The sequence below is a fragment of the Cyprinus carpio genome, chromosome B15, assembly GCF_018340385.1.
Source record: "Cyprinus carpio isolate SPL01 chromosome B15, ASM1834038v1, whole genome shotgun sequence".
Lineage (NCBI taxonomy): Eukaryota > Metazoa > Chordata > Actinopteri > Cypriniformes > Cyprinidae > Cyprinus > Cyprinus carpio.
Genome location: NC_056611.1, coordinates 6,512,980 through 6,534,604, shown reverse-complemented (window position 1 = coordinate 6,534,604; position 21,625 = coordinate 6,512,980). Strand labels below are relative to the sequence as shown.

Sequence of the window (21,625 nt, the reverse complement as noted above, 5' to 3'; positions counted from 1 at the left end):
GGATCGCTATGTAACGTGGCTCAAAATACACTGCCTTGCTTAAGCTCATTGTTGATAAACAAAATAAGAACAACTGTTAGTAAACTCTGAGCCTAGTTCAGGATCGGGCAATTTCGCGCAAAGGTCTCTCCCTTTGGAAATTGTGTAGCCATTCAGAACAAATACGGCAATGACAATGAATTGCTTGAGTCTGATTTCTTTGGACACTCTACTGCCAAGCACTTGTGGGAGAGCAGAAATCTGCAGTATATATTTTCAACGCTTGAAGAATATCAAAGAATATCAAACATTGCTCTTGTTAATAATTTTTTCTATGTCAGTGGTATGTTTAGTCTAGAGAAGGGCACAGCATAAATCTCTGCTTCTTGTCTCTGGTTCTGATGCATTCTCCGAGGTCAAAAAGGTAAAGAGAGTGTTAAAAAAATACAGGGTTAGGATGGTAATCTCGACTTCCATGCAAATAATATGTGCCAAGCCAAGTCTTTTTTTATTATTATTCTTTTTTTTTGTGCAGGGGTATCCAATCCACTATCCAGAAGAGTTTAGTTTAAATCCTAATTAAACATACCTGAATTAGCTAATCAAGGTCTTCCAGATTACTAGAAACTTCCAGGCAAGTGTGTTGGGGAACGTTGGCCCTAAACTCTACAGAAAATCTTCCCTCCAAAAGCAGGATTGGATGTTTTAGTCCTTTTTAATTCTATTTATTCCCTCACATCATTCCAAACCTGTAGGATGTCTTTATTCTGTAGAACACAAAAGGTCATTTTTAAAGAATATCCTGGACTTTTCCATGTAATGAAAGTGAATTTAGGACTCGGGCTGTCAGGTTCTAAAATGATGGAACAAGGACCATAATATGTGACTTTTGACAGAATTCTGAGCTATTTTCTGAAGCCATACAATAGACTAACCATTGCTAACAATTGTAACCATTTTTTTGCTTGTTTTGTTTTGTTTAAAATCTAGATATGAACAGATTAACTGAATAATGAATGAAAATCATTTTATGTCACTGTATATCATTTGGCATGAGTTAAGCTAATTTAATAATGCCAGATTTAACATTTTTGGGAGAACTCTTTTAAGCAGGGGTGTCCAAATCATATTCTTGGAGGGCCACTATCCTGCAGAGTTTAGCACCAAACCTAATTAAACACACTTGAACCAGCTAATCAGGGTCTTCGAGATTACTGGAAACTTTAAGCAAGTGTTGGGGCAGGATGGAGTTAAACTTTGCAGAACATTGGCCCTGCAGTAGCAGGATTGGATATCCCTGATTTAAAGTAAACCAAACAAAAGTGACGTGGCCCATACTCAGAATTCGTGCTCTGCATTTAACCCATTCAAAGTGCACACACACAGCAGTGAATACACACCCAGAGCAGTGGGCAGCCATTTATGCTGCGGCGCCCGAAGAGAAGATGGGGGTTCGGTGCCTTGCTCAAGGGCACCTCAGTCGTGGTATTGCCGTCTCGAGACTCGAACCCACAACCTTAGGGTTAGGAGTCAAACTCTCTAACCACTAGGCCACGACTTCCCCCCAAGGCTTCCCCAAATGCCTTTCAATCTAAATGTTCCTTCAAAAAGCACAACCATATGACACTGGTCTTTCATACATGACTCCTTCACACACGTACTGTATGCGCATATGGCTACTACTCGCATGCAAGGAATAGTGATTTAGCACATAAAACATTCACCATAACAGGATATAGATTGAAAGAAAGGATAGCGATACCTCAAACTGACAGGAGGAAGGGAAAGGTTAAAAGAGGTTTATTGCAATACTAAGAGCCTGGGATGGAATGTGCTCCGAAATTACATGTCCACCGGCCCTTTTATGTCAGTTTGTTGGGTCTACATTTGGAAATGCAGGTCACATTAGGCAAGGCGAGGCAAGTTTATTTATATAGCACATTTCACACACAATAGTAATTAAGTGCTTAACATAAAAGAAAGTAAAGAAAGTAAAACAATCACAACAATAAAACAAGGAATTTCAAAACGTATTTTATTTAAAATTTATTTTTAAATTTATTTACAATTTATTTAAAATAGTAATGACATTAGTGCACAAGAGAAGCAGAGCCACTTTGTCTCGCTAACTCTCCACTGAAGGAGTTCCACTGACTAACAAGTGGCACCAGACTTTGGCCTGAAGCTCTCAGATTCCAGTAAACGTTTCATTATGCAACCTTTAATGAGTGTCGCCTTATCTGAACTCAAGCGAAAGCGCGTGTTAGGCAGCCAGAGCCTGGGTGGATGACTGAGGAGCGCTCTATCCATCACTTTGGCCTAGTCCAGCTTTTACAGTTATAAAATAACAGCCAAAGGCCCAGTTTATGCAGAGTCATATTTGATTAAGTGTAGTGACCCATGCGTAAGCACAAGAGACAGCCGGAAGAGAGGCTGTTGCCAGGATGCGAGACGAGGGAAGGGGTGAGAACGGAGGGGAGGTCAGGGCTTTTGGATGAATGCAAGTATCTTTCATACTCAAGTACAAGGGCTGACTGCACTGTCCCAGCAGGAGCTTCACAAGCAAGACACAGATTTCCTTCGGCCAAAATATGTGATTCTTGGAACGACGTTACATCTAATGTTCTCAGCTCTTCAAGGAATTAACTGCTCTTTCTCGCAGTAATAGAGCAGAAGGCAATGTGCGCATCACAGGGAACAGTTTTTCAGAACCCAACTAACGTCCTCAAAGAAAAAAAGTATCTTTAAAATGGCATTAAATAAATAAATATTCAATATTTATGTGATTGCATAATGTGCTATATAAATATTTATTTACAACTCATTTATGTGTTTATTATTAAATATTAATTGATTATTAAATAAACTTTGTTTTTGGTTTTGGTTTTTCACTAACTGAAAACTTTAATTTTAGTTTCGGAAAAAATACATTTTGTTGCATCAATTATATAAACAGTATCAGACAGAGTCAGGTGGAATCTGCAAATTTTCTTTCAGATTATCTCCATTGGGCAAGCATCTGCACAACACTAATATCAACACAATGTTTGACCATGATAGACGTTACTAAATTTGTATAAGATAATAATAATAATAATAATAATAATAATAATAATAATAATAATAATAATAATATTCAAATTTAATTAAAAATAAATATACGAGTTAGACTTAGTACTAAATATAGGCTACCTTAATATACAATGCACAGTTTTGTTTACAAATAGATTTTAACCTTCAGTATTATAATATTATTAAATTATTATATAAGCATAATAATAATAATAATAATAAAAATAATAATTATTATTATTTAATTTTTTATGGTTACTTTTATATCATAACTATATTGCATTGATATTTCAATCTTATCATGACATGACATCCACAAAAAATCTTGTACAATATTTCTGAGCCAAACTGTTTTGTTTTGTTCTATACCAGAACTGAGGTCTATGTTTTGAAATCAGTTTTCAAAAAGTGTCAGTTGATTGGAGGATGGGTTATCACAGGAGCAAAGGGTGACGTACCACAGGACAGGAAAATCGACTGCAGACATCAAAGAGCGCTTAATTGATTGGCGACAGAGACCTGCATCAAACATTTACACTGCTAGTGAGTGACGTATGTTTCATAGATATAGCAAGAGCAGGAACAACACAGGACAGATCAAACTGAACCGTCTAGGCATGTTTGTTTAGAAACACTCAGCGACCCCATATCACGGGTAACCTTTCAAAACCAACACATGCAAGAGCAACTAAAGTTTAGCACTCTACAGACAGGTATACACTACAGGAGCTTCACAGCACAACACAAGAGCCTCTCTAGAGAAAGCATCAGACTCATATGCTTTGTCATAGCTTGTGTCTTTGCAAATTCTGAATTGAAAACTCAAACTAGACTGAACCTGTGGAGTAGTGCTTATGTGTATGGTTATTCACAGTAGATGAGTAAAAATTATGAAACAGATAAAACAGCAATAATCTGGCTCAAAATATGTTGAAATATGTCCAACAAATGTCCCTTGATGGTAAATGACGTGCTATGGACGTTCTCTGCGGAGAAAAGATGAGCTATCATGTCAAGTTGCTCAGAGATGGCTGACTCACTAGGTTCCATTTCCTATTAGTGATCTGTTATTCACTAAAATCTGGAAGGCTAATGCTCTAAACAATACATGTCTAAATGTGACAGTTTTCTCTATAGATATCACAACAGTTATTACAGTCAGAATTCTAAAAAGAATGTATGATGACAAATATTTTATTTAATTATATTTATTATTATTTAACAAATTGTATGTATTCATACATATTCATATGACAAATATTGTATTTATTTTTTTATTATTATTTAATAAGTTGTATGTATTCTTATTGTTATATATATGAAATGTACAATGTTGTATATTATTTAGATTTTATTTATTCAGAATATTAAATGCTATATTAAATAAAAAAATTAGTATGATAAAAAGATCATATTATAACACTACCTGTCGTGTTACCTTTTTATCATAAAATAATTGTCTGATCAAATATTTTTTTATTATTATTATATATTAAATTCAAGTATATTAAAGCAGGTATCTAACCTGAACAACAATATTAAATCAAATGTCAATCAATGTTAAATGTTAAAACAAAACATTGATTTAACTGAAGCTAAAGAGTCGGTAAATGTAAGATTTATCTCAACTGATCACTGAGGAATGTGTATTTAGCATCTGGTATTCGCTTTTCCTTTGAACGGTTTTCTGTTTCCCTTCACTAAACAACCAACGTCACCATTTAACTAATGCGCAGTTAGTCTTTAAGCACATCTGTTACCATGTAAATTTCACAGTTCGTGACCATCTTGTTACAAAAATACATCAGTGCACTATCGTAACTGACACTGGTTTTCAGTGGATTGTGGGAACAGGATAAAATGTGTATGGTAACCTGGCTTCAAGAATTCACCCTTTGGAGGTGTGACATTAAACTGTGTCTTACTTTGTCAAAAAGAGTTACTTTATCCCCTGCCTGGACTGAAGCCCAGACTGCAGCAATACTGAGCTCTTCTCTGCTTCACGAACTGACAATTTAGCCAGATGATTCAGCACTGAGGGTTGATTGGGGGGTGTTGAGGCTGTCAAAGATTCAATTCTCTTGTCACGATCAGAGCGTGCAAGGAGCAGCGCTGATAGATTTCTCCCCCTCTCACCCTTTGCTTTTTTTCTCTGTGTGACTACCAGCTCTCTGGAGAAAACAAAGCTGGCAAAAAGTAAAGTGCCTGCGTCCCTGTGTCTTCCCCAAGAGAACTGACTGCCTGGAGAAAGATGCCTGCCAACATGTTACAGCTTACAGTTTAAGTTACAAGTTACATTCTTCATAAAGATTTTGGATTAAAATTCATATGGATGTAAAGGAGAAAGTTTTCCACAAATTTTAATCAATGTTTTTGATTTCACTAGTCATGCAATATGACAAATAAATTTTAAAAAGAACAAATAAACCACACAGCCTCTTATTTAATAAAAAAATAAGTCTTATTGTCAATGTTTTATTATTATATGTAAAAAATAATCATTTAATAAAATATATTTTTTAATGCAATAATTTATTAATCAAATATAAAATTAATTGTTTTTAAGATAATACTATTACGATTGATAATAATAACAATAATAGTAATAATTATGATAGCTTATATATATATATGTATATATATATATATATATATATATATATATATATATATATATATATATATATATATATATATATATATATATATATATATAATAGCCATTCGCCAACAAAACGATGAAATGATGTATTTGTCTGGTTGTTAAAACAATTCAAAACCGATGATTTTCAAACTTAGCCTCTCCTTCCTTTCAACATATTGGTTTGGAGTGAGAGAAGCTGTGCCCCCGAGGGACCCTTTAACTGATCATTACCAGCGCCACATTGTTTATGAGATCAAAATAAAATTGAAGAGTTCCTGCGGGAAATTTCCTGTGGTTCTCAAAAACATTGCTCCATTATGAGTCACACGTACTGAGCATCCAATCACAGCACAGATCATATCAGTTTTACTACCACAAAACAAACACACACATGATTTGACATTGGGTTTATCAGATGTGCTTCCGATAAGAGTGGGAAAGGCGCTGAGAGCTGCCCGTGCTACTAAGAATTATGTGTCATCAGAGGTAAGAGAGGTTAAATGCACCCGTTTCCAAATGCATTCAGTCATCAATTCATATACAGCTCTCCAACGGACGCACAAAAGCATAACAATTGTGGAATGCTGGAACACAGACACACAATAAATCAGAGGGTGGAGCGGATCTTTCCTTGCATGCGTAAACCGCCATGCTTGCATACTTGGCAAACATCAGGGGGGTATTGACAGTTAATCCCGCGGATATTAATAGCGTGCGGTGTGATGATGCACTACACCTAACAACACAACTTCGGATCCACTTAACGAAGAGGTTTCCATGGATATAAAAAGCACTGTTTTCCTGTTTCTCCGGTTGCCAGGGTGGTTCAGGCATACCGGTGGTACAACAACGTAAGACATGCGTGTCACCAGAACTGATTTATTAGGATACACCTTATCACTTATCTTGTGTTAGTGTTTTACGTCTTGATCTTCATGACACATAAACATGACCAAAGCTCAGTCTTATGGTTCTGTGTCACACTTACGTTGACCTTAACCTCTAGTCCATGTGGTATCTTTTCAAGATCTAAAAACTTTATTTAACCGATTTAAACTTGTTTTTTTTTTTTAATTACAATTCTTATTCAGTTAATTAAATCAATTAATATAACATGTATTTCCCATAATGGAATTTCTCTTTTGGAAAAATGAAACTAAGGTGAAAACCCTGATTCTCTTGATTAAGGAATGTTGCAAAAAATTCATCCCAGTCTGATGAGAAAACAACTATTTTAGTTACGAGGTGATGATTTCGTATGAATTTGTACAATGTGATTTGTACGAAAATGTACAGTTTTTTTGAAAAAATATGAAGGGCCATAAGATTCATACAAATTAATAATAGCCACCAATTTGCCAAAATAAAAAGTTATGAATTTTTGTGAGTGTGTTGGATAAATGCAGCATTTTCTCAGTGCTTGTCTATGTCTGTATCTGGGCCTTGAGGGGTCTTGTATTGGTTAAGGCTTTTACATGTTGACCTCATTGTTATGCAAATTCTGCTGGTGAAATACAGTCATATATGCTAGTCATATGAATTCACTGTGTGCTTGATATAAAAGTGATATCTGTCTGAGCTGTGCTTCAGACTACACTATATTACTGACAATAGACAAATTGTCTTTTATCATCCAAAATTTTGCTTATGTGACCTGACCTTTAGGGGGTTTTGTAGTGGTCTGGCACTTAGGGGTCTTGTTTTCCAAGTTTTTGTCTTGTCCTAACTTCAACTCCAACAAGTTCCACCTGGAAACGTGGAAAGATCCTAGAAGTCTTTGCTGTCAGCAGGCATCTATAAAACACTTGTCACTCGGGACCTGTCATGTGACATGGGTCAGCACTTGAACTATTGACTGCAGTGCACCACCTCGCCATGGCCTGCATGTAACGAGAGGCAATCATCTGTCCTCCACGACAATGAATGCAGACTATTGACAATCCCATGACAATCCTAAAACAATAAGTGAAGGATGCATAATAATCAGCCCCTAAACTAAGTAATTAGGTCACACGGGACAGCAAGAATCAATACCAACTAAGCAAAACCCAAAAGTTCGGCATTACGCGGGGGGCGTTCACACGTTTTTGTTTTCATAACAGCTGGATGGGAGCGCATCTGAATGGGAACCATGGTAACCAAGACGCGTTTATAGAAGTTGAACTCTTTGGCGTAAAAACCCAAAACGCAAGGAGCAACCGACTGACGCACGAGTGTACAGAACAAAACTGAAAACATACCTTCCAACCAGCGGAGCTGTTACTATCCCCCTTGTCCTTAAAATAAGGTACGCTTTTCACCATCCAGTCGTAGATCTGAGATAAGGTGAGCCGTTTTTCGGGGGTGCTCTCGATGGCTTTGGTAATCAGGTCCGCGTATGACATATTTCCCCAGGCGTTGCGTCTGGACGAGCTGCTCTTGCGCTGAGCGGCTGCCGCGGCTGCAGCGGCGGCGGCCACCGGAGAGGAGAGCACAGGCACCTGTTGCTGGTGGCTCGGGATTTGTTGCTGGTGGATGCAGTTCTCCTGGCATTGGAAATCGCCGCACAGCATGAGGGGCTTCTGATCAGGGTAGTCCTCATTCTCTTCCAGCAAACTGAGGTTGTTGATAAAGTCTGTGTTGCTGGAGGGCTCCTGCTTGACGGACGGAGCCGGGGACGATGTGTTGGAGTCGGCGGCGGCGGGGTTGGGGAACTCCGGACGCGGCAGCGGCCAAGTACAGGAGCGGGGTCTGGAGAGCGGCTCGAAGTCCGGGTCGATCTCGACCATCTGGTTTTGGGCTGCGTCAGCCATGGTACCAGCAATACTGTTTGTGTCTTAAAATGTCACATATGACAGTCAAAAGAAAATATGAGGTGAAACGCGAAAGAACAAACAGAAAGAAAACGTTGTTAAACTGACTTGGTTACGTTACATTGGAAACAACTGAAAGGTCACAACTTGGCTAGAACGGCATCAGATTGGTGTTGTTCTAAAGTTTTGTAATCCAGTCCAGTCCAGTATTATGTGATAGTCCTGTTGCTGTCGCTTGTTCAATGTCTGTGTACCAAAACTCTAAATGCGCTTACTGGAACTCACTATCATATGTCACCTGACGCCGCCCACGTACGTGATTGACAAGAGCCGACAGCCAATCACAGGCGCGCTTTTGAAAGCGAAACAAGCAGTGTTTTCGTCCTTTAAAACTAGTAAACAAACTTTCAAGGAGTTTGGATGTCATGAAAACACTCGCGATTTTTACCGCGTGGCGCCTATTTATATTGCTTGTACATACACAGACGCGCATATTTTTTGTTTGTTTAAATATGTTGTAACAAAATGGTACTAATCAAATAGAAAACAAAAAGAAACAAACAGCATTAACTTTCCAACGAAGGTGTTTTCGCTGACTACAGCAGTTATTACGAATTATTTTATTTATTATTAGTGGTCCTTGTTTTTTAGGAATAGAATTAGAATAGAGAGTGTTAGAGTTACACAAATAAAGATGAAAGAGATGTGTTTTTAGCCGACTCTTGAAGATTGCGAAGGACTCTGATTTAGGTCATTCCACCAGGAAAGAAATTTTCATTTAAAAGTCCGTGAAAGTGATTTTGTGCCTCTTTGGGATGGCACAAAAAAAGGGACTTTCACTTGCAGAACGCTTCTTGGGGGCACATAAGTCTGAAGTAATGAATTTAGTTAAAGGGGTGCAGAGCCAGTGGTGGTTTTGTAGGCAAACATTATATAATTATTCTTTTATATATATAATAAATACAAAAAATACACTTATTTGCAATATATGACTTAATTTATTCTAAATAATTTATTATTATGTAATAGGCTATCAATACATGCTTTAGTAATTGTAAACTATGTGCAATGGGAATTGTATTCTTATTCTCTCTCTCTCTCTCTCTCTCTCTCTCTCACACACACACACACACACACACACACACACACACACACACACACTCTATTTTGTCAAAATTGTCACAAAAAAATTATTACACAAATATTTTTCTCACACACACACGCACACACACAAACGAAATAGGTTAGGGTTAGGTTTATTTGTTTAGATGTTCATACTTGTTATAATTCATTAGTTGTTATAATGATATACATGATATACATGACAATAATTATAACAGCTAATAATTTATTTTTTATGATAGGTTTTAGTTTTAGTGCTTAGAATTCAATGTTCAGTGGGACAATGGTATGTCTTATTCTTATTTGTGGCACTTTACTGTAATGGTACCTCACCTGTAATGGTACCTCACCTCAGCATCCAAACTATGTACAAATAAGATGCGGTCATGAATTCTTACAAACATTTTATGGAGGTACAGTATGGCCTCCTGATATTAAGAATATATATAGTTTGGATGCTTAGATAACTATCACTATACTCAATGCTATCCTGCCATCTAGTGTTTAAAATGCATAACTGTCCCTGGTATTTGTTATGCTCAAATATCGCGTTTGATGAAGTGACCTTGTGTCACAATCCTTATGTTGAGTCAACAACTTCTGCAGGATATGACAGCAACACGACCGCCTTCTCTTATTTCCAAAGCACATGGTTCCAGGAAGCCCCCACATGACGAGCCCTACACGCCCCTGCCCTGCGTGTTTGGCATGTACACACCTGTGGGGCTGATCGAGGAAGTGTGAGTGTTAGTACCGGTTTCAGGTGTGTTTTTCGTCAGTATTAAAGAGTACTTCTCTCACAGGACGGTTTTGTACCGAGGCTCTTCCACCAAGCGCATTATTGGATATAGTCTGAAGTGTCCGCTGCCAGACAGAAGAAGGCGCGGTGAGTGTGAGAATACCTGCATCTGTGCGATCATGCAGGACATATGTGACATTACAGTAGTTGAGTTTAAAGTTACTAAGACATTCTGATCTTGGCATGTGAATGTTGGCACACGAGGAGGTTATGTTGTCAGTGTTCGGCTCAACGGGTCTCTTTACCCCTCAAGGGGGATTCCCTCTAAATCTGATTTAAAGATTAAGGCTATAAATAGAGAGCTCACACGTCAGATATAAATTATACACTGTTCTTTCTTAGGCACTAAACGTATGTTCTGTGAGGAATTTATTTATTTATTTTTTTTTTCATTTCTCTTTACTTTTTTGTGATACTGTATGCAACTATGCATTTTGGATGTGTGGGATCAGGACAATACGTCTTAATCTGGGTGAATCTGAGTAAAATCTTTTTTGTCCTGCATTTTACAGGAAGTGATGCAGTATTGAAGACGTTAACTATGGCTCCACATCCTGTCACTCAAGCCATCATTGATCTGTCAGCCGGAGCATGTGGTAACATACTTGTATTATTCATTTCCTGTGTCTACATTAACATCTGTAATATATGGGGGGCTTAAATATGATGTACTGTATTTTCCACCTGCCTGATTTGCACACATTTTGCATTATGATGGGAATTTTGTTACAGTAAGAAACAAGAAAGATCAGTTATTTAAAAACATACAGTTACAGTATGTTCTGCATGGTTTTCTCTCTTCTGTCTTTTTGGTGGGATTGCATGTGTGCTAAGCGGGCAGCCCTTTGATACAGCCAAGGTGAAGATGCAGACTTTCCCCAGCTTGTACAGAGGCTTTGTCCACTGCTTCGTCTCAGTCTATAAACAGGTTGGACTGCGAGGGCTCTATCAGGGCACCACACCTGCTCTCATTGCCAACATTGCTGAAAACGCTGTGCTCTTCATGAGCTATGGCTTCTGCCAGAATGTTGTCCGCTTTGTTTCAGGGCTGGACCGATGCACAGAACTCAGGTGAGGTACCATTACAGTAAAATGCCACAAATAAGAATAAAACATACCATTGTCCCATTGAACATTAAATTCTAAGCACCAAAACTATGAAAATCTATCATAAAAATTAATTATTAGTTGTTATAATTGTCATTATAACAACTAATGAATTATAACAAGTATGAACATCTGAACAAATAAACCTAACCTTTTTTTTTTTTCTTGTGTCAAAAATGTTTGTGTAATCATTTTGTTGTGACAAATTTGTGGTATCAATTCCACCACACCAAACTTTTGCAGAGTAAAGTGTTTTTTATTATTATTATTATTTATTTATTTTAAACTTCTTTACCAACATCAATGCCTGGCCCCACAGATGATCTACTAAATGAATAGACAAAACTGACTACAGAAACACTCCAAAATCTTGAACGAAAGGTTTTAGAGGTAAAGAGGTTTTTTCTCCAAAAATTTAAGAAACATTCATATATTATTGAGTAACATATTTATGTACCATTGTATTTACATGGGATACGATTGTACATTAACATTAATGGAAAACAAAATGATATTACCACAATACCATGTCCTAAAAACATTTTGGTCCTTATTTCTTAGTGTTTTTCCACATGCTTGAGAAACTGTAAAGATACAGTATCACACAGAATCATGCTCTGTTAAACACATGGGCTGTTAATATTATATACTGTATATGGTGTGTAATTCCGACGTGCTTATGTTTCACTAGTCCACTCAATATGCATGATGCAATTCAATCCTCTGGGACAGACGCTATGTCATGTGACCCACGGCCTGTGTGTTCAGAGCACCTTTCTTTATTGAATAAACATTAGATGTTTATAGTCAATACAAGGGTTACAGTTTCTTTCATGTCACCTCTTAAAATACTGTGTAAAACATCATAATATTAAGGGATCCCAGAAATGAGATCAAATGGCACTACTATGGTGCTTTAAAAAAGGCTAGCATGGTATTCACCATGGGAACCATGATATTTTATATATTCTATAAAAAAATAAAAACTTTTTGTCTGTCATGTCTGTTTTGGTTTCTGTTCAGAGAACTTTATTCTGAAGTTTGTTTTGCTCCTATGTTCCTATTGTTTCTGTATGTCCTTTAGAGTTAAACTGTGTATTTATACCCCTAAATGATTGTGAGTCATTGTCTTTGTGTTATTTCAATGCTATTTCACTAATGTGTACCTTTTGGATTATTTCTCATCCTCAATTGCCTTCTTGTTTAAATAAAGAGCTGCACTTAAATCGTTAAACCGTTGGCGAGGTGGATGAGGATCACAATCACCGTGTGGCCCTCCCAGCCATTCATCGCACCTGCCATGGACCCCAGGCCAACACCATGCTCGCCACAGACCCTAGCCTGTGGCCACGGCCACCATGGAGTCTGTTCTACAGCCAGCACCTTTCACCCAGTCCATCCCAGAGCCAGCACCTGACACCCAATCTGTCCAGGAGCCAAAGCTTATTGACCTACTGGGTTTAAGTCCCACCCGTAAGGCACTTCCTCCTCTGCTGGTCCCATCCAGCTCTAGTGAATCACCGGTTCTGTCCATTTTTTTTTTTTTTTTAACTCTTCCTCTTCCACTGCCCTACATCATAGCCTTGATGGTTTTGTTCGGGGCCACTGGTCATCCTTCTTTGACTCTGCCATGGTCCTTCTTGGTCCTCCGGTTCTTCTCAGCTGGCTCCACCAGTACAATCACAGTCTCCCGATCCACCATGGTCTTTGGAGTTGTGGAATCCAAAAAGGCCTAACCCTCAGGCCCAGACACTTCCGCCTCTGGCTTCCAATTCCCTGGCTCTTTCATGGTCAGCAATTCCTCAATCTCCACTGTGGATTACCATTCCTCTGGCTCTTCCAGGCGTTTGGTGAGGGGGATACTGTCATGTCCAGTTTAGTTTCTGTTGAAGAACTTCATTAAATTCCTATATTTCTATTGTGAACACAAATGTGTGAAAAAAGTGTGACCAAAATGTTCAATATATTAAAAATTATTTTATGTTAGGTCTTTACAATTTGTCCACTGATTTAAAATGGTCATAATTAAGTTATTAATCTTCTTAATTTTACGATGCAGTGTTACATTTCATTTTCCCCAGAAAATGTAAAAATGTAGTTTATGTTTTTTGTTTGGTGTTACTGTTGACTCAGAAATGGTGTTATATCTTGGTTCATAAACAGTCATTCATATTACATTTGATTCAGCGTGAAATGATACATGAGATCAGTGTGACCTCTCCTGAAGTTCAGCAGTGTGTGTGATTATTAGATGTATTGTGTGTTTCAGTGATGTTCAGAAGGCCTGCTCAGGCTCTGTCGCTTCTATCTTCTCCTCTCTGGCTTTATGCCCCACTGAACTGGTTAAATGTCGGCTGCAGGCCATGCATGAAATGGAGGCGTCCGGCAAGATCGCCAGTGGACAGAAAAGGTCTGGTTATGGTTTTTTAAAATATACATATTTGTTATTCAAGTTGTATTTGTTATATATATATATATATATATATATATATATATATATATATATATATATATATAATATATAAAAAGCTATCATGTTGTTTAAATTGAAAATGGTAGTACATCATGGTAGTACTTATTATTGCTTTAAGTAGATAAGTAGATATCTACTTAATCTACTTATCTACGTAAAGCAATAACAAGTACTACAATGATGTATAAACAATTTAAACAACATGATAGCATTTTATGAATCACACCAAGGAGAATACAGTGCCTTGCGAGAGTATTCATACCCCTTTATTTTTTTCACATTTTATGTTAAAATAAAAAAAAGAAGAAAAAAACAATAACTTTAAATCATACCTTTACAGGTGCATCTCAGTAAATTAGAACGTCATGGAAAAGTTCTTTTATTTCAGTAATTCAACTCAAATTGTGAAACTTGTGTATTAAATAAATTCAGTGCACACAGACTGAAGTAGTTTAAGTCTTTGGTTCTTTTAATTGTGATAATTTTTGGCTCACATTTAACAAAAACCCACCAATTCACTATCTCAACAAATTAGAATATGGTGAGATGCCAATCAGCTAATCAACTCAAAACACCTGCAAAGGATTCCTGAGTCTCTCAGTTTGGTTCACTAGGCTACACAATCATGGGGAAGACTGCTGATCTGACAGTTGTCCAGAAGACAATCATTTACACCCTTCACAAGGAGGGTAAGCCACAAACATTCATTGCCAAAGAAGCTGGCTGTTCACAGAGTGCTGTATCCAAGCATGTTAACAGAAAGTTGAGTGGAAGGAAAAAGTGTGGAAAAAAAAAAGATGCACAACCAACCGAGAGAACCGCAGCCTTATGAGGATTGTCAAGCAAAATCGATTCAAGAATTTGAGTGAACTTCACAAGGAACGGACTGAGCCACAGACAATGTCAGAGACGTCTTACCTGGGCTAAGGAGAAGAAGAACTGGACTGTTACCCATTGGTCCAAAGTCCTCTTTTCAGATGAGAGCAAGTTTTGTATTTCATTTGGAAACCAAGGTCCTAGAGTCTGCATCAAGCCACACATCTGGGGAAGAGTTTAGAAAAAAATTCTGCCTCATTGAAGGGTCACAGAAACATGTAGTCTCTGTCACCCTTAATGGAAGAAGTTTGAAACAACCAGGACACTTCATAGAACTGGCCAAACTGAGCAACTGATGGAGGGCTTTGGTTAGTGTGGTGACCAAGAACCTGATGGTCACTCTAGTTGGGCTCCATGATCATATGTGGAGATAGGAAAAATCTACAGAAGAACAAACATCACTGCAACACTCCACCGAATTGGGCTTTATGGCGGTGTGGCAAACATGAAAACCCACTTGGAACAAAAAATCACCTAAAGGACCTTCAGACTGTGAGAAAAAATATTCTCTGGTCTGATGAACCTCAATTCCAAGCATCATGTTTGAAGGAAACCAGCTCTGCTTATCACCTGGAGAGCACCATCCCAAAAATAAAGTGTGCTGGTAGCAGCCTCATGCTGTAGAGCTGTTTTTCAGCAACAGGGACTGAGGGACTCGTCAAAGTAGAATAAAAGATCAGTGCATCAGAATATTGAGCCTTAATGAAAACTTAGTCCACAGCATTCAGAACTTCAGATAAGGCAGAAGGTTCACCTTCCAAAAAAGGACAATGAACCTAAATACACAACAAGAGTCGCTTATAGACAACTCTGTGAATGTCCTTGAGTGGCCCAGCCACAGTCTGAGCTTGAACCCAATCAAATATTTCTGAAGAAACCTGAAAATGTGCGTCTGCCCCCATCCAACCCAACAGAGCTAGAGAGGTGAAGAGATGAGGAGAAGAATGGCAGATAATTGCCAAATGCTGATGAGCAAAGCTTGTCACATCAAACAAAAGAGACTTGAGGCTGTAAAGGTTCTCAAACTTTTTATTTATTTATTTGTGTGTTGTTCCACATACAGGTTAGGAATGAGTGTGCGTAAACAATGACAGAATGTTCATTTTTGGGCAAGTTAACCTCTTAAGGGGCTAATGTTGGTTGAAGCCATCTACTGTTCCTACGTTCAGAGTGCCTATAATGCCATTGAACTTGGACAAAAATGACATCAAAGTCATAGTTTTCCAGTAGTTTGGATCTTGCTGAAATTCCTTTCTCTCTTTCAGCACGGTGTGGTCTGTTGTGAAAAATGTGTTACGGACAAACGGACCTCTGGGTTTCTATCAGGGTCTCACCACCACTATAGTCCGTGAGATACCTGGATACTTCTGTTTCTTTGGAGGATATGAACTCAGCCGCTCAATGTTTGCCCAACACATGGGCAGAGACAAAGAGCACATAGGTCAGTCCATGGGAAGGCCGTTTAAAAATCTAAATTCTGGCACAATGTGTTTTTTTTTTTTTTGAAGAATGTCCAAGCTGCTTTTTCATTAATTTAATTCTTCTGTGGAACAGAACAGCTTGGATGAGTCTTCTCTATGAACATGAAATTCTACTCTGTATCCGTGTTTCTGACAGGTGTTGTGCCCTTGATGTTCAGTGGTGGTTTTGGCGGTGCCTGTCTGTGGTTGGTTGTGTACCCCATAGACTGTGTGAAGTCTCGCATCCAGGTTCTGTCTTTAGCAGGGAAACAGGAAGGCTTCCTCAAGACTCTTATGGGGATTTTACGAAATGAGGGTGAGATTTCAGTATTTATCTTTGTTTCAAAACCTAGTGACATACTGTATGTAACATCTTGTCCATCATGGAACTTCATAAGTGACTGATAAATTCTCAAAACAAGAAACTCAATTTATTGTTTAAATACAGTTTACCGTTACCTTAGCTAATAGCATGATACTTTGATAAGCCCAAAACTGCACAGTACACCAATACTGAGAAAATAATTTTTTGCTAAGCATCAAATGAAATATACATTGTGAAATGCATTTTTAATCAGAGGCATAATGCCCATACAAACTGAGGGGCATGTGCCTCCTAAGGTTTCTGAGGATTTTGGATGCAACTTTCAAAAGACAAACAATAAATATTTTTACATTCAACAATTAAGTTCCTTGATCATTACAGGTTTAAAATTAATACAGGAGGATGGGTCATTTTCAGGAGATAGTGGCACTTGTACCAGAAAATCTATCTTTCTTATCTTTGATGTCTGATATGAGACATAAAAGTAGGAAAATAATCTCCTGAAAATCACCCGTCCTCCTGTATATAATACATAAAGATTAATTTATATATATATATATATATATATATATATATATATATATATATATATATATATATATATATATATATATATATATATATATATATATATACATATACATATACATAGAAAGGAATCTAAATAATAAAGTGTGCATACGAGTTTGAAATTAAGTGCTGATATTTAGCCAGAAAGTAAGATGGAATTTAGATAGCTTGTAATGCAATTCACAGTAAAAAAAAACACATACAGTATACCACAGAGGCATGTCTTTATTATGCTAAAATACCTTTACTTGATAAAAAAGTACACTTCAAAAGATAAAATAAATACAGTTATTTCCTGTAATATTACGATCAAATACCTTCACTTTAAAATGAAAAAATAAAAAAATTCTCGAATGACTTGCAGCCAAACAAAAACCGTAAAATTAAGGTAAAATATCCTAATTCAAATAAAGTGCAAAAATTTGTACTGCAATTTTCATTAAACACTTTAACAGGAAATCACTGTTGATTTACAGGTACCTGAATTATTACTTCATTGTACTACTTTATTGATGCTTCACTGTAAAATGCAACAACACACATGCATGAGCTGATGTATATATAGACATCACTGTATTAGTGACTACACAGTTATTACTTTTAAATAAAGTAAAATGCAACATAACAGCAAGATAATTTTTTGGTCCATCATGGACTAAAGCACAGGCTCTTCTCTACAGCACAGTGGTTACCCACAAAACTCTACAGAAACTCTTTATATCCTAACAAAACTTCCAACTCTTACAGATCTCTCAAGATTTCAGCAGAGAATGATTAAAGAACTCCACAAAAAACATTACAGATTCACTTATTACTAGACTGATTTTACTTCTTTCATACAGACGTTCTCACTGAGAATTAACAGAGGTTTAGATATTGACTTTTTTTGAAAATAATAAAGTTTGATGTTATCATGATGGAGCAATATGTCTGCTTTTGTTGGGCTCTGGACCCTTGTCTTTCTAACATATGTTTTTCTGTTAAATGTTTCATGCAAATTTCTATAAAGGTTTTTGCACTTTATGTGAATTAGGATATTTGACTTATATTTGATATTTGAGTATTTACATAGCTGTTGCTGCCAAACAAACCATTTTGTGAAGATATTTGACCGTAATAATTCAGGAAGCCTGTAAGAAAACATTTAATAAACATTTCTGTAAAGGTTTTTGCACTTTACTTAAATGTTATTTTACTTTCATTTTACAGTTTTTGTTTGGCAGCCACTGCTGCCAGCAATATGATGTGTTTTTTTTTTTTTTTTTTGAAAGGTGTGATTAATGGTGTAAGCAAATCTGTTCATTTGCACCATCTGGTGGTGATTTCACAAATAACTTTCGCCATTATTTTTGTAATTGTACATACATTAATATGAAATTTAAGAAAACAGAAAAATACTCTATGAAGAATGCAGTATTTCTCTGTCAAAAAAAAGGAAATAATAATTACTGTAGTATATGGTTAATGATATACATCCAATAACTCACAAATGATTAATCTTACAGATATTGTTAGCAAGTTTACAGAGTTGCATAAAATTTAAAGAGAAGAAAAAAAAACGACAAAAAAGGAAAAAAAAAAACATTTACAAGAGTTATTTTCTGTAAAATTCATCAAATAATTTTTTTTTTATCATGTAAAAATCTGTTTCAGTTTTATAAAATGCAACCCCTTTCTCAGGGAACATGGCAATGCCCATTATGTTCTATATTGATGTCCTCATGTTGTACTATACTGATACAGTTGATATCTGAATATTAAAATGAAATGTTAACTTAAATGTTTGTTTTTCTTTGGAATATAAGCCCATGCATGTTAAATAATTAGGTAAAATGTTCCTTTTTTATTATCTTTTTATATATATATATATATTGCAGAAAATTGTCTTTCTGATTTAACCCTACTGTAAAGTCTACTGTACCCGATACAGACAAAGCTGATAATTTAAGGCCTTTTAAATGATCAACATGATCAACACTTTGCTAAATAACCTGTTGTACAAAATCTATTGCATTGTCTGATAGTTTATATTCTGCCATCTTGTTTGCAGGAGTGGGGCCATTGTATTCCGGTTTGACCCCTACTATGATCCGAACATTTCCTGCTAATGGAGCTCTTTTTTTAGCCTATGAAGTCAGTCGCAAGATAATGATGCAACAGTTTGAACACTGAGTTCCGTCTTTTTAATGCCATCTAGTGCATTTGGTTGCTTTTGAAACATCCTTAATGATGTCTCGGTATGCACATATCTGAACAACTTTAAGGCTAAAAAGGCCTGGATTTGACAAATGTGTGAACAAACAATATTGTATTTTACTGTATTTTAATGTTTATGATGTTTTATAAAATGCACTCCTTATGTTGCAACCTCTTGGACTTTATCTACACAAATACATGTCCTTCAATCAATTTACAAATGCTTAAGCTGCACTGTCATTTTCATTTAAACATGATTAAATATTTAGTAAATATTAAAGATTAAATAGTTTATTTTGTTATTTTATAAGTGTAAATAAAAAAGAAAAGAAAAAGACCAGGCATTGAAACCTCTGAATAAATAAAAAATATTATCAGATTTATTTTGCACCACGAAAAAATTTCAGGTTCATGGTATTCACATCTGATATCAAATGAATCAGAATTTTTCTCACCTTCATGTGGTCTAGTGAGAAGCAGGACACCGTCGTGGGAAGGTGAGCACACGTTATAAGGTTCTGTTACCTGCCGTTTACAGCAACACATCTCAAGTTTGTGCCGCTCTTCAAAATGACCACCATAATCAGGGTTCAAGACCGGGAGACTGAGAGTAGAAAACATATAACACAAGGTACGCCTTTGTTCATTTCTATATCTTAAACAAATAATTATGAAAATGTAAAAATGAAATGATATGTTTACCTGATATCCAGTCTAGGGTTAAAATAGATAGATACTGCTAGGTGGTTGTCCTGCATCCTCAATAAACAAGCTACAGGTAGTCCAAAATGCAGCGGCTAGAGTCCTTACCAGGTCAAGAAAATATGATCATATTACTCCAATTTTACAGTCTCTGCACTGGCTACCTATTAAGTTCTGTATCAGTTACAAAATATTGTTACTTACTTATTACTTACTTACTTAAACCCTTAGTGGTTTAGCTCCTGCGTACCTAACTAGTCTTCTACCAACGCTACAATCCATCACGCTCCCTAAGGTCACAAAACGCTGGACTTTTGATAGTACCTAGGATAGCAAAGTCCACTAAAGGAGGTAGAGCTTTTTCGCATTTGGCTCCCAAACTCTGGAATAGCCTTCCTGACAATGTTCGGGGTTCAGACACACTCTCTCTGTTTAAATCTAGATTAAAAACACACCTCTTTGGCCAAGCATTCAAATAATGCATCTCATAATTTTGGACTGCAGTTATATCTGATCAAATGCGCATTATTATTCTTTAGCTTGGGTTAAACTAATTAATTTTACTTGGCTGGAACAGCAGCTACGCTAATTATGCCTCTATTTAATTTTAACAAGTGCAGTTTCTGTGCTATGATGGGGTAACTAGGATTTACACAAGCTCCAGTCTGGATCCAGAAAACCTGAGAAGAGATGATGCCAACCCCTTAGAAAACCTCAGATGATGCTAACCCAAAGACAACATACAGAACTAGCACATTTTGCTATAAGTTTGATTGCAAAATTGCTGTTAATAGTGTTAATCGTCTGTTTGTTTACGTCTTTTATTGATTTTTCCGAACATTTCTGCCATATGCGCATAAACTGACAGTCACCACTGACAAGCTACTACTAAATATTGTAGAAACTTAATTTTCTGTAAAGTTGCTTAGAAATGATTGTATCGTAAAAAGCGCTATACAGATAAACTTGAATTGAATTGAATTGAATTCTTAAGTTTAGGTTTTTCATCTAATAATTATATTTTATTTTATTTCAGCTTTATTCTATACCCTTTATAATGGTTATAGGGTGCAATTTCAGACACAGTCCAGAATTATTCATTTGCTATTAAACTAATGCATCAGCTGTAAAGCTAAACCCAGGGATCTGCCCACAAGAAGGGTATATCATATTCCCAGATCTTTACAGCTTTGTATCATCATGATGACAGATTGCCTTGGATGAGGCCTCGAGTGTGTGGCGCATTAAAGTGGAGCGAGTGGAGATAAAGGATGTTAAACTGCCCCTCCAGCTCCAGAGGGCCATGGCTTCAGAAGCTGAAGCAGCTCGAGAAGCCTGTGCAAAGGTGAGACCATTGCAACAAAATCTAATGCAGTCGTTCATGTACTAGTATTTTATTATGAAAGTCAGTACTGTCCAAATAATGGACCCAACAATGAACTTAGTTTGCACAAATATCACATGCAGACTTAGACACCACAAAATAGTGCACTTTTGGTGAATATTTA

The 21,625-nt window shown here is 36.6% G+C and overlaps 2 protein-coding genes across 6 annotated transcripts in view; one reads left to right on the top strand and one right to left on the bottom strand.

Moving 5' to 3' along the window:
- The window catches only part of LOC109074678 (forkhead box protein O1-A), a 48,118-nt gene extending 39,295 nt beyond the window's left edge, over positions 1-8,823 (bottom strand). Inside the window, exon 1 of one of the 4 annotated variants that reach the window (XM_042739023.1) lies at positions 7,936-8,823. In XM_042739023.1, coding sequence (XP_042594957.1) covers positions 7,936-8,487 — 552 coding nt within the window. In that variant the 5' untranslated portion in view covers positions 8,488-8,823. The remainder of the gene's footprint in view (positions 1-7,935) is intronic. The other 3 variants (XM_042739022.1, XM_042739021.1, XM_042739020.1) reach the window with 3 other exon arrangements.
- A 1,132-nt stretch (positions 8,824-9,955) lies between these two features.
- LOC109071642 (mitochondrial ornithine transporter 1-like) lies at positions 9,956-19,636 on the top strand. 2 transcript variants are annotated; one of them, XM_042739019.1, is made up of 8 exons: positions 9,956-10,495; positions 10,921-11,004; positions 11,221-11,479; positions 13,785-13,925; positions 16,130-16,305; positions 16,482-16,640; positions 18,292-18,351; positions 19,270-19,397. In XM_042739019.1, exons 2-7 carry the CDS (start codon positions 10,950-10,952, stop codon positions 18,318-18,320), a joined length of 819 nt encoding a protein of 272 aa, XP_042594953.1. In that variant the 5' UTR covers positions 9,956-10,495; positions 10,921-10,949; the 3' UTR covers positions 18,321-18,351; positions 19,270-19,397. The 2 variants fall into 2 exon arrangements, with proteins under 2 accessions (XP_042594953.1, XP_042594952.1); XM_042739018.1 differs by lacking the exon at positions 18,292-18,351 and having other exon boundaries at positions 9,969-10,495; positions 19,270-19,636.
- The last annotated feature ends 1,989 nt before the right edge of the window (positions 19,637-21,625 follow it).